This window comes from Rhincodon typus, chromosome 4 (assembly GCF_021869965.1).
Source record: "Rhincodon typus isolate 14 chromosome 4, sRhiTyp1.1, whole genome shotgun sequence".
Classification (NCBI taxonomy): Eukaryota; Metazoa; Chordata; class Chondrichthyes; order Orectolobiformes; family Rhincodontidae; genus Rhincodon; species Rhincodon typus.
This window is the reverse complement of record NC_063335.1, coordinates 2,249,829-2,267,726: the sequence shown is the minus strand read 5'-3', so window position 1 is coordinate 2,267,726 and position 17,898 is coordinate 2,249,829. Positions and strand designations below refer to the sequence as shown.

General features: G+C 41.9%; 1 protein-coding gene across 1 annotated transcript in view; it reads right to left on the bottom strand.

Annotated features, from left to right (window-relative positions):
• The window catches only part of bmper (BMP binding endothelial regulator), a 46,230-nt gene extending 38,067 nt beyond the window's left edge, over window positions 1-8,163 (bottom strand). The window contains exons 1-2 of the mRNA XM_048595605.1: window positions 7,566-8,163; window positions 7,389-7,474 (exon numbers count right to left, since the gene is read on the bottom strand). Of these exons, the coding sequence (XP_048451562.1) occupies window positions 7,389-7,474; window positions 7,566-7,683 (204 nt within the window). The 5' untranslated portion in view covers window positions 7,684-8,163. The remainder of the gene's footprint in view (window positions 1-7,388; window positions 7,475-7,565) is intronic.
• Window positions 8,164-17,898: the final 9,735 nt, after the last annotated feature.

Below are 17,898 nucleotides of genomic sequence, written 5' to 3'. Positions count from 1 at the left end.
AGCTTTCCTGCTCCTCTGATGCTGCTTGGCCTGCTGTGTTCATCCAGATCTACACCGTGTTATCTTAAGAACTTCTGATCTGTTTGGTTCAGTATTGTTAAATGCCTTTGCAAACTGACTCATTACAATGAATTCCAAACTGTTTTAAGCCTTCTAATCATTCAGATTTATTCTCCAGTCACTGTAACCAAGCTATTAAATACTCCACAACAAACTACAAAACCCAGTGATCATGCGCACCACCATAACAAACAGTGTCTACAACAAGCTAGCATGGGGAATACTGGTTTTCTACGATTTTCTCCATGATGGAGAAAGCAGAATACTACAGTCTTATCAGGTGAATAATTTCAATTAAGAAGATATAGTGACATAGGAGATGACATAAACAAATTTACAAGAACGATTCCTGAACTACAAATCAGGAAAAGCTGAGCAGACTGGGGGGTTATTTACTTGTAAAGAAAAGGCCGTGGGATCTGAAAATGATTATTAAAATTACAATAGAGGTTGAGAGTGATGAAGTAGAAGATATTTCCACTAGCACAGGATCAAAACTATGGGAGATAAACATAAACCAGTGACTAATAGATTTGATATTCCGGAGAAACTCTTTTCAGCAGAGAATGTTGAGAATGTTGGAACTTGCTACCTAGGAGTGATTGAAGAGATTAGTATAGATGTATTTAAAGGATGCTCAAAAAGGAGCTGACGAATAATGTGATGGGATTTGGTGAACTCTTGTCTTCGTTAGTTCCTCAATAATCACTGGCAAAGAGGTATAGTCAGGAAATAAGAACATAAGAATAGGAGCAGGAGCAGGCCATCTGGCCGCTCGAGCCTGCCCCACCATTCAATAAGATCATGGCTGATCTTTTTGAGACTCAGCTCCACTTACCTGCCCGCTCACCATAACCCCTAATTCCTTTACTGTTCAAAAATTTATCTAGCCTTGCCTTAAACACGTTCAGCAAGGTAGCTTCAACCGCTTCACTGGGCAGGGAATTCCACAGATTCACAACCCTTTGGGTGAAGAAGTTCCTCCTGACCTCAGTCCTACATCTGCTTCCCTTTATTTTGAGGCTATGCCCCCTAGTCCTAGTTTCACCTGCTAGCGGAAACAACCTCCCTGTCTCCACCTTATCTATTCCCTTCATAATATTATGTTTCTATCAGATCTCCCCTCATTCTTCTGAATTCTAATGAGTATAATCCCAGCCTACTCAGTCTCTCCTTGTAATCCAACCCTCTCAACTCTGGAATCAACCGAGTGAATCTCCTCTGCACCCCCTCCAGTGCTAGTATATCTATTCTCAAGTAAGGAGACCAAAACTGCATACAGTACTCCAGGTGTGGCCTCACCAGGACTCTATACAGCTGCAGTGTAGCCTCCTTGTTTTTAAACTCCATCCCTCCAGCAATGACAGACAAAATTCCATTTGCCTTTTTAATTACCAGCTGCACCTGCAATCCTACTTTTAGCGATTCATGCACAAGGACACCCAAGTCCCTCTGCACAGCAGCATGCTGCAATTTTTTACCATTTAAAACATAGTCCATTTTCCTGTTATTCCTACCAAAATGGATGACCTCACACTTATCAACATTGTACTCCATCTGCCAGACCTTTGCCCACTCACTTAGACTATCTTAGACAAATAAATGGGAAAAGAACAAATTTTGGTTGAAATTTAAAATTATGGAGCAAGTTAAATGAGGAATAAACTGTAATTTGGACAAAGTTTCCAAAGGCAGGATCCTGGATACATAAGAGACCAATCAACAAAATTCAGCAAGAAAGGTTTACAGTTAGTAAATACAACATCACATCACTCACAAGCCAAACACATTCCATTTCAACTGCGATGAATTTTGGGTCTACCAAGAACACATACACACATGAATATGACAAATGACCCTGTTTGGCAGTGCAGCTTGAAGGTGCATTGTCAATTCCTTGGTCTTCTTCAAATTATTTTTAAAAAATATTTTACACACCCTCAACCATCTGAATGTGATTTAAAAAGCAACAGATCTCCAGATCTGTAGCCATGCTGTACTGGAGACCTGGAACATACAAAGAACTCAGCACACAAAGCAAGATGTACAACTTAAATCTGCCTCCTCCTCCTCCTCCTGTCCTGTTTGTAGGTACTGCTACCAGGAGATCTTGCTGCTGTAAGATCTGCAACTCACTGGAAAAATTGCATCTAATCATGAAGCAGGTTAACACTGGCAGTGCATGAGAAACTTGTACAGTGAAGGAATTCAAAATGTCAGGGTATACATACAACTGAACATGGCAGTAATCCATTCAGATGATTGCAAATATGGTAGTGTAATGATTATGTTGCTGAACCAGTAATTCAAACAATGTGAGTTTAAATTTAAATGAAAACTGGAAGAACTGCGGATGCTGTAAATCAGAAACAAAAACAGAAGCTGCTGGAAAAGCTCAGCAAGTCTGGCAGCATCTGTGAAGACAAAATCAGAGTTAATGTTTCAGGTCCGGGGACCGAAGGGTGTGAGGAAGGGTCACCAGACCCGAAACGTTAACTCTGATTTTTTTCTTCACAGATGCTACCAGACCTGCTGAGCTTTTCCAGTAACTTCTGTTTTTGTACCTGAGTTTAAATTTACTGTGTCAAATTCAGGATTAGAATTCACTTTCAAAAATTTGTGAAAAAAGCTGGTCTCTGTTGAAGTGACCGTAAAATTGTCAGTTTGTTGTAAAAACCTAACTGGCTCATTAACGTTATTTAGGAAAGGAGATCTGCTGTCCCTACCCAGTCCGGCTTGTATCTGAGAGGTTTGAGGCTGACTCTTAACTGCCTTCTAAAGTGTCTAGTAAAACACACCAGGCCTTGTTATCACACAACCTGCCATTACACACTACCGACTGTTAGCCACTAACAGTCTCCATTAACAGCTATTCACCCTCCTAGCCGATCATTATCAACTCCTTTGTCTGTCCAACTGCTCTTCTCTCCCTCTGGGCTCTATCATCACCAATCGTTTACTACTTATCCCCTCCCCTCAACCTATCTTCTGCATAAAAACCGACATTTTCCCAGCTACCATCAGTTCTGAGGAAGGGTCACCGGACCCAAAACGTTAACTCTGATTTCTCTTCACAGATGCTGCCAGACACAGAGCTTTTCCAGTAACTGAGATAGTAGGAACTACAGATGCTGGAGAATCTGAGATAACAAGGTGTAGAGCTGGATGAACACAGCAGGCCAAGCAGCATCATAGGAGCAGGAAGGCTGACGTTTTGGGCCTAGACCCTTCATCAGAAATGGGGGAGGGGAAGGGGTTTCTGAAATAAATAGGGAGAGAGGGGGAGGCAGATAGAAGATGGATAGAGGAGAAGATAGGTGGAGAGGAAACAGACAGGTCAAAGAGGCGGGAATGGAGCCAGTAAAGGTGGGTATAGGTGGGGAGTTAGGGAGGAGATAGGTCAGTCCAGGGAGGACGGACAGGTCAAGGGGGTGGGATGAGGTTAGTAGGTAGGAAATGGGGGTGCGGCTTGAGGTGGGAGGAGGGGATAGGTGGGAGGAAGAACAGGTTAGGGAGGTGTGGACGAGCTGGGCTGGTTTTGGGATGCGGTAGGGGGAGGGGAGATTTTGAAGCTTGTGAAATCCACATTGATACCATTGGGCTGCAGGGTTCCCAAGCGGAATATGAGTTGCTGTTCCTGCTACCTTCGGGTGGCATCGTTGTGGCACTGCAGGAGGCCCAGGATGGACATGTCGTCTGAGGAATGGGAGGGGGAGTTGAAATGGTTCGCGACTGGGAGATGCAGTTGTTTATTGCGAACCGAGCGTAGGTGTTCTGCAAAGCGGTCCCCAAGCCTCCGCTTGGTTTCCCCGATGTAGAGGAGGCCACAACGGGTACAGCGGATGCAGTATACCACATTAGCAGATGTGCAGGTAAACATCTGCTTGACTGGAAAGTCTTCTTGGGGCCTGGGATGGGGGTGATGGAGGAGGTGTGGGGGCAGGTGTAGCACTTCCTGCGGTTGCAGGGAAAAGTGCCAGGTGTGGTGGGGCTGGAGGGGAGTGTGGAGCGGACAAGGGAGTCACAGAGAGAGTAGTCCCTCCGGAAAGCAGATAAGAGTGGGGAGGGAAAAACGTCTTTGGTGGTGGGGTCGGATTGCAGATGGCGGAAGTGTCGGAGCATGATGCGTTGGATCCGGAGGTTAGTGGGGTGGTACATGAGGACGAGGGAGATTCATTTTTGGTTGTAACTGCGGGGATGGGGTGTGACGGATGAATTGCGGGAAATGCGGGAGACACGGTGGAGGGCGTTCTCGACCACTGAGGGGGGGAAGTTGCGGTCCTTGAAGAACGAGGACATCTGAGATGTGCGGGAGTGGAATGCCTCATCCTGGGAGCAGATGCGGCGGAGGCGAAGGAATTGGGAATAGGGGATGGCATTTTTGCAGGAAGGTGGGTGGGAAGAGGTTCCAGTAACTTCTGTTTTTGTAGCAAAACACAAAGTTGGATCAAGTCCACTCCAAGCAGAGCAAAAAGAAGGCCAGCCACCATCTTTTCAATGTTTCCTACATTAGAACAGTGACTACACTTTGAAACTACTTTACGGGCTGTAAATGCCTCCATATGTCCTGAGGCTGTGAAAGGCACCATAGGAATGCAATGTATTTAATTTAAGACAATTAGGGATGGCCAATGGTTGCATCTTGTGGAATTGGAATTATTGCTATTTGGTACACTGTCGCTAAGGTTACATTGTTTGAAGTCAGATGAAACTCCTGTGGTGGTCACTTGGACATCTCTGCAGCAGTTCGTCAAGATAGATTTTATTTTCCTTCCAGAGATAGGGGCAGTACTATAGATATCATCACAAGAGCCCTGGTATCTTAGATTAGTACTTTCCTCATCAACTTGTTCAGGGATGTTATTTCACACCTCTGGAGCAGGTGGGAATTGAACCTGGGCCTCCTGGCTCAGAGATAGAGACACTATCACTGTGGCACAAGGATCCTAGTACCTCAGAGTAACATCCGGGCCTGACCAACTTCAGTTGCTTCATTAATTAACTTCCCTATGTGATAAAGTCAAATGTGGAAATGTTTCTGATGACTGCAGCATTTAGTTTCATTCATAGTTCCTCACTGAAGCAGTCAATATCCATGTGCAGCAAGATCTGGACAAAATCCAGCCTTGGGCTCATAGGTAGTAGGTTGTATCACACAAGCACCAGGCCATCTCCCCTTGACATTCAATTGCATTATCATTGCTGAATCCTCCACTGTAATATCCTGGCAGGTTAGCATTGACAAGAAACTGAACTGGTTTAGCCCTTATTACTGTAGCCAGTAACCCATCTCCTGCCTGTACATCATCTACATAAGGGGTGCAGTTCTGAGAAAGATTCCCACTTAACTGTTAGAATGTGACGGGACACAGGGCACCTGAGGAATTGTGAATGAGCAGAAACAAGGCTCGCTGCTCCACCGTTGGTCTAGCGCTTATGGTCCTGTTTGCCTGGCCAATGTTCGTCTTTTTACAAAAACAAAGTTGCTGGAAAAGCTCAGCAGGTCTGGCAGCATCTGTGAAGGAAAAAACAGCGTTAACGTTTCTCTGGTGACCCTTCCTCAGAACTGGTCTGAGGAAGGGTCACCGGACCCGAAAAGTTAACTCTGTTTTCTCCTCCACAGATGCTGCCAGACCTGCTGAGCTTTTCCAGCAACTTTGTTTTTGTTCCTGATTTACAGCATCCACAGTTCTTTTGGTTTTTGTCTTGTTTTTGCCTCAACCGGTGATGTGCTGTGCCCTTTCCTACTGTTCTGGGCAATTTTAATAAGATGCAACTTCAGCTCTGCTCAGGGCAATCACTGTAGTTGGGGGTGGGGAGTGTGGGGGCAGTAGAGGGTGAGGAAATATGCCCCTAATTTCCAGGTAAAGCTCCCGGATCAGGTACCTATCCAACATGGCAAAGTCGGCAGAGAAATCCCTGCCCCGCAAACTCTGCAGTTAGCGGAGATGGAACTGTACATGGGAAAGAGATATGAATGAACTGAAGCGTTCCCACTCCTCTCATTGAATTTCCGGGCAGACGCCGGATCGTCTGCAATGTTCCTGTGAAATTTCGTTGAAGAAAAGTTGGCCCAGAGTATTCCGAGTTACTCCCGGGGCCGCTGTGTGTCAGTGGGCAGATGGGCAAAGGGGCCGCAGTGGAACACAGCGAGTCGCAGCACAATACAGGGTCTCTCTGGGCTTACTTTCAAAACGACGGTAAACCCCGTGATCCACATTCCCGGAAACTCCTGGAATTCTCGTGTTGCCTAATTCTTGCCACGGTATCTGTGGCTGACCCGCTAAAGTTTCCTGTTTTTGTTACAGATTTCCAAGGGCTTGCAGTTTTGCTTTGGCTTTCGTTAGAGCAGCAAAATGATGCGGAACTTTCCAGAAATATAGCCTGATCCTGGCTGTGAATTGTGAATGGATTTGCGGCAATAAATTGTTAAAGTCCACCACAGGGAACACCTGCAGCTATCATATTAACTTTGACATGATAAGGATTAGAGGTGTCCTGCCTTAACATGGACATTAATGTTGAATTTGAGTTTGCAAACTGAAATCAGGAATGACATATGGATGTTTTTTTTGTTGGAATGCAAGAAACCCTAACATATGAGCTGGCTGCAGGTAATAAGCAGCGAATTAAATTGTGTGCAGGCTGCAATGCGTGGGTGACCGGCAGTGATTGACAGAGGGCAGAAATTCCGCTGGGGGACGTTAACCTGTAAATGTGTCTCAGGAGTCACACAAAACCGCAACAGCCCTCCCATTCTCCACATGCTCAGCCTCCCCCCGGGCTAGCATTCTGTGATCTAGGAGCTCTCGGGCCGAGAAGCCGCGGGATGGGATCTGGGATCCGGCTTTGCACAGACACCGGGAGCCCCACCTCATGACAACCACGGGGTCCTAATGCCGGTCGCACTCTCTCACGTTTCTCTCTTAACATTCCAACGAATTTCGCAGCGTTGCAAAAAACACATACACACATGAATTCAAAATCAATTTAACTGGAGATGTGACACTTCCCTGAAAGCGTATGCTAAGCCACTGTTCCGCGTGTCATTAGCGAAGGGTCTGTGTTTATCTCCTCAGAGTTCCTTAACTTATGGAAAGAGACACTGATGCTTTCAACAGCGCATCTTTGGTTGCGTTTTCTATTTTATTCCAAAGTGCAAACCCTTACTGACACTCGTAACGAATCACAAACACTTCACCGGAATATATGCAGTGACCTAGATCTGAACCACTCACTGCAGTAAACCTGTCTTTTAATTTAGAGTTCAGACCCGGCGCTCCGCTGCTACACCTGAGATTTATATGTTAACGTGAAAGTGCTCTTACCAAACACCGACAGGAGATGCACGGGTTATCTGTAATTCGTGGGATTTCTACCGCAGCGCCTTCATTCTCACAGCTTGCCACCGAGCCTAAACACGAAAACAGCGGCATGAGCAGCCTGCTTGGGCAGCGATACAATGTGCTTCAGTAAAACTGGCGCTGAGTCAGGATTTTCCTTACCTGTTAGGAGAAACCGGGAGACGGTGATCTGGGAAAGAAGCACTAGAAAGAAGCAAAGCAGCGAACAGCTGCGGAAATGTAGCCAGTTTGCCAGGGTGCTTTCCAGACGAAACAGCATCTTCAGTGAAATGACTCGGTCAGAAATCCTCCAGCACCAGCAGCATCGAATCACATCGATCAGGTGTGAGTGAGCTCCAGTTTCTGTCACACAGGCTCCCCCCCCCAGCGTTTAGCACCAGGCTATTTCCCCGCTGGCACACACACAGGTACAGCCACAAACGCGCATCCCTGGGACTGTGGTCTCCTGCTCATCCCGGTCCTCCTCCTCGCCGTCCCGGTTATCTGGCGCCACAAACAGCCGGGTCTGGGGGGTGGGGGAGCGGTTTGGGGGAGTCTTACAGGCGGGGCTGGTTTCTCTATCTGTGCTCTACCACTTACAGCGCTGCTCCTCCGGGTATCTGCAGCCTCTAATGAACAACTCACTGGCTTATTGCTGAGAGAGTTTAGCTGCTAAAGCAAAGCAAACAAAATTCACTAGGATCCACCTCTCAAGCACACCACTGGACACATGTCACCCAGTCAGCTTCTGGTCGGCTCAGTGACCCCTCCGCCCCCCCACCCCGACCACCAAAGAGACATACAGACCCTTCGATTGATTATAACCTTTATCTACTCAACACGAGTGTCTCAGGAGTGCTTGCAGCAGTTAATTCTTATGTCAGAACAATGTGAAATCTGAATACAAATCGGAGCAAACAAAACTGTCAGTAATATTCCTGACGTCTGATGTGATATTAACCTAGAAATAAATGGGCCGTACTGCAAAGACATTGACATGAACCAAGTGAAATTGTCCCGTCAGAGCTATTGCTGTGAAATTGGATTTATTTTTGCACAGGATTAGTTACACCTTGTGCGCCTGATTTTAACGCTCTCGCTACATTTGCTTCCCTTTGATATAAACGGGTTTTATCTGAATCGCCAATAGACAAACATTACACTAAATTATTTGTCAAATTTGGATATCTCGGGTAATGTAGCAATATTTCGACTTTGTCCGCCGGCTCATCCTCAGTCCCAGTTGATTTGCCTGAGCCCCCTCAGGTAGTTCTATAATTTGCCGAAACATTTATAACACGGAGCAGGGATTCTGTAGAATTCAGGAACAAATAGCCTTAGTTGAGTTTAACAAGGATCTTTTGTCGGGTGAGTGTTTTGGCGCCTGTTGAAGGTAATCTATCGTACCATTCATGTGAGGGAGGCCAGCGCTAACCACAGACAGGGAGACAGTGCCACCTGCGCCAGTAGAAAGGGAGAGCCGGTCAAAGATAGAGTTACACACACACACAGACACACTCACTCACAGTGCTAACCAGAGCGGGGGCCGGCTCGCCCTGGCTCCTAACATGTTGCAGTTCAGTGAGAGGATAAGGCGTGTGTGTGTGTGTGTCTCGCATTCATAATGAAATGACCTCTGTGAAAATTTTCTTAACCCAGAGTGTGCTCGCCGAGCAGTCTCATCTGAATAAGGGCTCCTGTTCGCGGTGTGCTGAGACCGTGTGCGAAACGGCGTTTTAAAAGAAAGAAACTACATCCAATCACTAAAATAAACTACGTGCAGTTCCCATCTATTTCTGTGTATACATATAACATCCACGTAATAAATTAAACCCTTAAGCCTGCAGATATTTCGTGCACTACAGAATGCAAACGGTAGCATTTATAATGGGAATTGTTTATATAAACTTGTCGCACAGTAATTTCATCTCCCACCAGTAAAGGCACTGCATCACCACTGATACAATTAAGATACCTGCGTATCTCTAGGGATTCACACAGCTGTCCTAAAGTGCCTCCCAAGTGATCAAGTGTTATAAATTAAGAAGCATCAGCCAGTGTGTGCACAGCAAGCTCCCATGAATGGCAACATGACATTGACCAGATCATCGGAATGTTTTAGAGTAATGTTGATTGAAACATAACTATTAGTCACGGACATTTGCTCTTCTTCAGATAGTTCCACGGAGCCTTTTACATCCGTTCCCAGAGGGCTGACAGGGGTTTTAATTTTACATCTCATCCAAAAGTTCCCACTTCCGACAGCACAGCAACTCCCTCAGTCTTACTCTGGGGTCGGCCTATATTCTTGGAGTCAGTTCTCAGGAGCAGCACTGGATCCAATAACCTTCCAACACAAAAGTAAATGTGCTATCCACTGAACCATATCTGACAGTGTAATCACAGCACAACGAGTTTACATAGGCAGTTTACAGCGATATTTATCATAAAAATACACCAAAGAGCATATGATAATACTCTACAACAGGGACAGAATGACATCTGTGTAGCCGGGTCCAATTATTACCTGAGTGATACATGCAGACACAAAAACTGGCTTCCTATGGTATTGCTGAGCAAGTCACCAGGCAAGTTGGTGCAACACAATGAGAACAAAGTGATGGCGATAATGCTATAGCATGTGTGACATCAGAGATGTTTGTGGCAGCCCAAAGATTTAACATTCTGGACATAATATCATACTAGGTATAATACTGCTTCTGAAATTCATACCAGTATTTAAAAAATATGCTCATGTTTACATTTAGCTACAGAATTACTGCTCCTATGTTGGAACGAACATATTAAAAAAAATCTAATTTACATTTAGTTTATTCACAAGTGATTATTCAAGATTCAGTCAGACTGAACAGTTTTTAAAGCAGAGCAGATCAGTAAAACAAGAAACAGTAAAACCCCTGACCTGACAAAACAGTAGAGACAATGATGCTCTGAACAAAAAACCAATGCCCCAAAGAGATTGTCAAACAGGACAACGTAAGAAATAGTAGCAGGAGTGTTTCCAATGTCTACTTCACCATAATAAGGTCAGGGCTGACATTCTACCTCAACTCCCTTTTCCTGCTGCAGCTCTAAATCTTCTCATTCCATTAACAAAAGTCAAAACAACAAAAGAAATTGGAGCAACTGAAATAGCAGATGAATAAAGATTGGCTGGATCAGTGAACATAGTCCTGGTGTAACTTAGCATCATGACCCATCTCTCCTACCATAAGTAGCCATGCAATCTGTTGGTTTGTTTTATTCATTAGGTCTGGGCATTGCTGTCTGGACCAGCATTTATTGCCCACCCTAATTGTTCAGATGGCAATAAGAGTTAATGAAATTGCAGTGGATCTAAAGTCACATGGAGGCAGAGCAGGTAAGGATGGCAGATAAAGATTTCCTTCCCTAAATATGGACATTAGTGAACCAGCTGGGTTTTTCTCAGCAATCAACAGTGGTTTCATGGTCATCATTAGACTTTTAATTGCAGATTTCTTTAAAATTGAAGCTCTGTCATGGCAGGATTTGAAATCATGCGCCCAGAACATTACCTTTGTGTCTAGATTAATAACCCAGCAGCAGTAACACAAGGCCATTACCTTCCCTTAAAGAGATCACAAAAAGAAGAAACTGCTTGGTCAGTTGAAGATAAAAAATGCTGGAATATTTCTGTCTCATCTTAAAACAAGTTATAGGATAGCAGTGGCAATGAAACACGTGCAAAGCCTCACCCATCTCCAAAATTAGCTTTTGACAGAAACTTAGCTAACTCTCTTTTGAATTTCCAGGGAATCCAAGTTGAGCACCTGAACCAGTAACTTTACAAAATTTAGTATGTAACTTAGCTCTTTGTTCACTGATATAACACAAATATATTCTGTCAAGGCAGACAGAGAGCACTACCTTCAATAATATTGATAATTCCACCTCCCCATTCAATATGCACACCTGCACACCAATGCTTTTAAGAAAGAAATTCAAAACACTCTTCGGTTTCTTTCTCTGCTGTTAGTTGGAGAAAAGATTGTCTGGGAAAGAGATAGTGCATTTTGCCATTTCTGAAATAGATGGAAAAACAATCAATTTGGGAATGCTAAGCATGTTCTACTGAGGTTGAATGTAGGATCGTTCAGAATCTAATATGTTTAGCAGGACTGTAGCTGTTCAACTCACATGATAGCTCCAAGTATCATACCGGTTATTCACTGCATTCTATTCTTTCTCAGCATATTGTGCCCAATAATTTCTATTGCTACAAAAGCTCAGATTCAACTCTGAAGAAAATGAATTGGAATATCAGACATGAGTAGACCCCTCCACCCTTGGAAAAGGTGCATTCAATAAGATCATGGCAGATCTCTATCATTGCTCTGCCTACCCACCTTTGTTCTATAATCCTTAATATCCCTGCCTGAAGAAAAGCTGCCAATTTTAGTTTTGCAATAGCTCTCAACCCATTAGTTCACGAGACATTTCTGGGGAGACACTTTCAGATTTCAATTGGCCTCTGTGTAAGAAAGTGCTTCTTAATATTAACCCTGAATAACCAAGCTCTAATATTACCATTATACCTTCTTGTTCTAAAGTCCCCCACTAAAGGGTATAGTTTCTCATTACTTTATCAAATCTTTTAATCATCATAAACACCTCAACAGGTGAATTACTTAGTATGAATACTTATTGATGAACCTCACTTTGGCATTGTGAATTCACTCCACTGCATATTAATAGACATGTAGGAAACTAGCCATATTTCACCAGTTAATGCTTGGAGTGGAGCAATATTCCCAAGTTCATTTATCTTCCGGACATGTTTTCAACACCTGACAGAAGTATAAATAATATTGATGTTATACAGTGTTTGGGTTATTGTAATTCAAAACCCTTCAGGCTGGCATCCCATTTCTTCATCATTGGCAGGTGATCTCGCTGTTCTGTTAGATGTCTATAGTTGTACATGAAGAAACATTATGTTTGGTTGACTAGGAGACAAAAACAGCTGTTCAACAAAATCTAAAGGAGTGACTTGCATGTGGAAATAGAAAACAATAAGAAAAACACATCAGTGAGAATGGTGAAAGCCTCTACCCATCCAATAATGTTAACTAAAAAGTGCAATGAATACTTTAAAACTAAGTGTAGTGGCTCAAATGTCATTTTGGTTAATGTTCTACTTTTAAAGAACATAATTTAATCATATATTTCCAGGAAATGAACAATCAGAACCCTTGAGCATGTTCTGCTGACTACATGGAATATTTAAACCTAGGATTCCCCTGGATTTCACAGAAACCCAAATGTTAGGACAATCATGCTGATTAATGAAGAGGTTTACAAGCTTTCCCCTGTGAATAATGAACTTACCATCCAGTTGTCTACCTAAATATCCATTGGTCCATACAGCCATGGATGGGTTATCACAGGTCCAGCTATTGGAAGCACAAGGGAAATCAATTCAAGAGATTTCAATTGCTAACTGGTGCATTCTGCACAGGACCCAGAGAATTTCCTGTAGTTTTCCCAACCGGCCTATGTGTCTTTAAGCCTAGCATGATTACTTCCTAAATAAAGTATTTTCACATTTTGAACATTTCTGTTTTGAGGGATTCAGAAACATTGTGCGCAAACCCTCTAGACATCAAAATAGCTTGAGTGGGATTATTTTTGTTGGCTCTGGAACATGGTTATGGAAATGTTATGAAATTTCACCTCCATTAATAACAGTTTACTTTGTAAGGATGGATTCGAATGTTGGGTAGGTGTCTTAATTTTGGAATCATGTCAGAATAGTCATTGACTTGAAAACTGAACGAATAACCTGTGGAGGAAACTTCCATGCTAGACAGACGCACATCAGTAGATCCAGCTGGATTCAAAATTCAGGCATGCATTTTGTTTACTCATTTGTTGATGGTGTTCCAGCATTATTTCACTATTGATCAATTGGTTCTGTCTGTGTTTCAGATCAGGTCATGGGGCTGGAGGATTTAACCCTGTCATAGTCCTCAATTCTCCTAGTGAACAGGAACAACCTTATCATGTTAAAGTAGATTAATGTTCCACACTGCCTTGTAAAGATGCCATCAGACATAAACTGGGCATTTCACAAAGGAGGCGATTTCAAATGAAGTCATAAAAGCTTGGTGATATCATTGGGTGTTAAGGAGGAGAGGAAACTGAAGAGGCAGAGGCTCAACAGGAAATTCCATAGGGTAGGGCTCGAACAACAGAAGTAAAATTTCTAATTTCCACCCATACTGATTTAATTCACAATTTTCCAAGGTTAGGTCCTTTCTCGCTTATATCCTTATGTCATTCTTCTCTGTCTATCTCCTTTCCTAATCCAAATATCTGCTTGTAATCATGCTGCTATAATGATGATTAGGTCTAAATCATTTACACCCATTTCTGCCACTAGTTTACCTTTCCAGTCGGAGATGCTTTGTGCATTGAGATAAAGAATGTTCAATTTCATTTTTTGAACTTCTGTTTGGTGCAATGACCTTATTTGCTGATATACACTTCTTGTTATTCTCTCTGTCCCATTCTAGTTGGTTTTACACATAATGTTCCAATGTCTTAACCTTTTTGTCTGGATTTCTCCCGCCCCTCTCCTCTGTTAGCTTAAAGACCTGTCTGCTGCCTTAGTTACACGATGGAGAACACACTGATTCCAGCCCAGTTTAAAATGGAGCCCATCCTAATGGAATAACTCACCCTTTTGTGTATTTATGCCAGTGCCAGAGTGTTGATGTCAGTACCTCACAAATCAAAACACCCTTCCTACCACATCATTCTTTGAGCCACACATTTGATTTTCTAATCTGTTTACTCCTAAGCCAACTGGAGCAAGGCTCAGGTATCTACCCAAAATTAATTGCCTTTGAGGGCCTGCAAAGCTAAAGAAATGTTGTCATAAACTCACCAATAAAAACATGGATTTGCTTTTTGGTGAAAGATAAAAAATTCACCTCTTTGCTTACCAGCCTTTCCAAAAACATTCTCATTCCAAATGGAGAAAGGGTGTAGAAAATGGGCCTAATAATGTGGAAGTTCAGTTATATAAATAGGTTAGAGTAATTGAGACTGTTTTACTTGGGGAACAAAAGTTAGGCGGTGAGGAGATAGGGAGAAACTGTTCCCATTAGTGGAAGAATCAAGCACCTGAGAACACTGATCTATTATTTTCTGTAAAGGAAATTGTGCAGGTCTATGGGAAAAAGGCAGAGGAGAGGCATTAGGTGAATGGCTTCAAGATGATATAGTCAGAAGTGGGGGTTGGGGAAGCAGTGTTTGATTTATGAGCACTGGTTTAAAACTCCAACAACCACTACTGTCTTCCTTTGGTACGGCTCTTACTACAATTGATTGATTTCAAACTGACTTCAGTTTTGCCAAGATACCAAGGTGTAGAGCTGGATGAACACAGCAGGCCAAGCAGCATCAGAGGAGCAGGAAGGCTGACATATCGGGCCTAGACCCTTCTTCAGAAAGGCTTTCTGAAGAAGGGTCTAGGCCCGATACGTCAGCCTTCCTGCTCCTCTGAAGCTGCTTGGCCTGCTGTGTTGATCCAGCTCTACACCTTGGTATCTCAGATTCTCCAGCATCTGCAGTTCCTACTATCTCTGAATCAGTTTTGCCAAGGCTCTCTACGTTCAGTTGATTAAAGACTGTAGTCATTCTCATCTCATTTTGGAATAGAGCTGTTTCATCCATGTTTGGACAAAGGATGTGATGAGGCAGGAACTGAGACACCTAGTTAGAACCTGAACTGAAGATTAATGAGTAGGTCATTATTGGCCAGTTTGGATTTGTCCTACTTTTTAGTGGAAAGTGTTATGATCCCAATTGATATTATGACATATAACACAATGTATACAAATCACACACCTTACATCACACCTCCCGACTAAGGATAAAATCTTTCTTTCAGGGGCATTTTCATGACCCATCAAAAATTATCTTAACTTTCATGCCACATTAATAGTAGCAATATATTGATATTAAACATACAATGAGTAACTCAGCAACCATATTTTACAGAAGTGCATGGGCACCACATCACTTAGTGTGCTTCGTATGTGCTCTCAATAAAGCAATGACGGTAACATTTTATCTTATAGGCGTATGAACAATTTTCAAATTATACAGTTGGAGAATTAAGCTCCACAAAAATATTAGTAAGTATTTGTCCTCAAGATTTTCCTAAGAAAAGAAAGGACTGTGGTCCATATAAATAACACACATTGTTGATGTATATTTCAAAATGATATAGAGCTAACACTTAATTCAATGTCTCCTTCACAACTGTTGAATATTTTTGTTTACAATACCTGACAGGCTGTTTGATTCCCATCTCACCTTCTTGTAATAAAACAGACCCCACACTAATGTTGCTGGCCTCAACAGACACTCTGAATGGCTTCTCGTAATTTGGCATGGCTGAAATCAGTGCAGTTGTTAGCTTTGAAGATTTCAAAGATGTGCCAATTCTCTTGCATCCATTCAAATTTTCAGCCTTACTTCAGAAAAACCATTAAATCTGCAAAGACAGTGCTAGAGTTCGGGATACTTGTGGCAAAATTCACTTGTCCATGGCGTAAATTTCATGTTTTGTTTCAGGCACAGGCAAATCCAAAATAGCCTTGACCTTCAGTTCTCTAGGTGCTATTTGATCTTGTCCTGCAGCATAGCCTGAATAAGTCACTTTTACTTTTGGAAATTCACTCAACTAGATTTACAACCAAATTTTTGTAGCCATTCAAACAGTTTAGTTAAATGGTGAAATGTTCTTCTCAAGTTTGGGTAAAAACACCAAATTGTTGATGTAATAAACATAGTAACATAGTCTTTCAATTTCTTCATTGGTTAATTGTTGGAATATCATAAGAAATTTGTTGGTGCATTCTTCATTCCAAATGGCATGGCTTTGCATTCATTAAATCCATCTGGGGTTACTAAAGCCAATGTTTATTTGGCTAAATCCATCAACAGAACTTGCCAATATCCTATTAGCAAGTTGATTTTGGTGACAAATCATACCTGAACAATTCATTCAACTCAGTCCTCAAATCTTGAAATAGGATCTGTTTTGGTTACCACATTAACTTTGTGATAAATAATAAAAAAATCTTCATGATCCATCCAGTTTTGGGACTATCACAATAGGTGAGTTCCCACTATTATGATTTGGTTCAATAATGTCATTGTCCATCATGAACTTAATTTCTTCTCTCACTTGAGCTAATTGCTCTGAATTGAGCCTATAAGGATGTTGCTTTATAGATAACACATCTCCCAGATTAACATATTAACAGCCAATTTTTCCTGGCCAATTCCCCCAAATGGATTTATGATTTTATAATTGCCTTTGTAAGTTATTTCTATAGTTTTCTGCAAGCTAAAACATGATACCATCTAAACTTCTAAGCACCTCCATATTCTCCAATCTGATTGCAAGAGGGTTAACTTTTGAAGTTTTAATTTCTGATTCATTTAGTAATTGTTCTGACATTTCCATTTTGTTACTTATTTCTTTTATTACCATAAGTAAATGTTTCCCCTGACATTCATCATTGTCGTAATAACTCTTCAACATATTAATATGACAAATTCATTGATCCTTTCCCCTGACTGGAGAACTCACCACATAATTTACATAATTGAGTTTCTTTTCGATTTGACAAAGTTCAGTGAATGTTGTGTTTAATAGCTCCCCAGAAACAGAAACAATACTAATACCTTGCCTCTAACAACAGTCTTTCAAACTTTGGCCTTTTTATCAACCCAGTTTTCCTCATTTGTTGAGCACCCTTCAAGTGTTTTTCAGCCAACTCACATGCATTGGTTAGTTTCTCTTAAAGATTTAAGACAAAGATTGGAAGCGTTATTTCTGAGTTCTGGTTTACAAATTATTTAAAATTAATTGAAGTGGTCCTCTCATCTCATGTCCATATATATTAGTTCAAAAGAACAAAATCCTGTGAACTCATTAGCACCATTGCTAATAGCAAATAGTAACAAAGTAATTGCTTTATCCAAATAAGCTCTAATTATGGTCATCAAACATTGATGCCATTTTTCCAACAGACTTTGAGATTGTGGGTGATAAGCAGAAGGTAGAAGTTTTTTGATTCCCAACTAATCAGCATTTCTTTGAAGATTTGCAACATTAAATTTGAAAGCTGATCTGATTAACTTCTTTGGTGATTCATTTATTGAAAAAAAACAAACCTTTTCAATGTCACTTTTGTAATAATTTTTTCTTCCTTAAGGCACCACTTCAGGAAATCTTTGCAAACAATATACAACCATTACAATATATTGATTTGTATTCCTGTCTTTAGGGCCTACACAAGTTATTTAGGCCCTGCTAAATAGTTCTTCAAAATCTGGCAATGGGAACTGAAGGCGCAGGTTTAATTGAGGATTGGGGACTTAGAACATAGAACATAGAACATAGAACATTACAGCGCAGTACAGGCCCTTC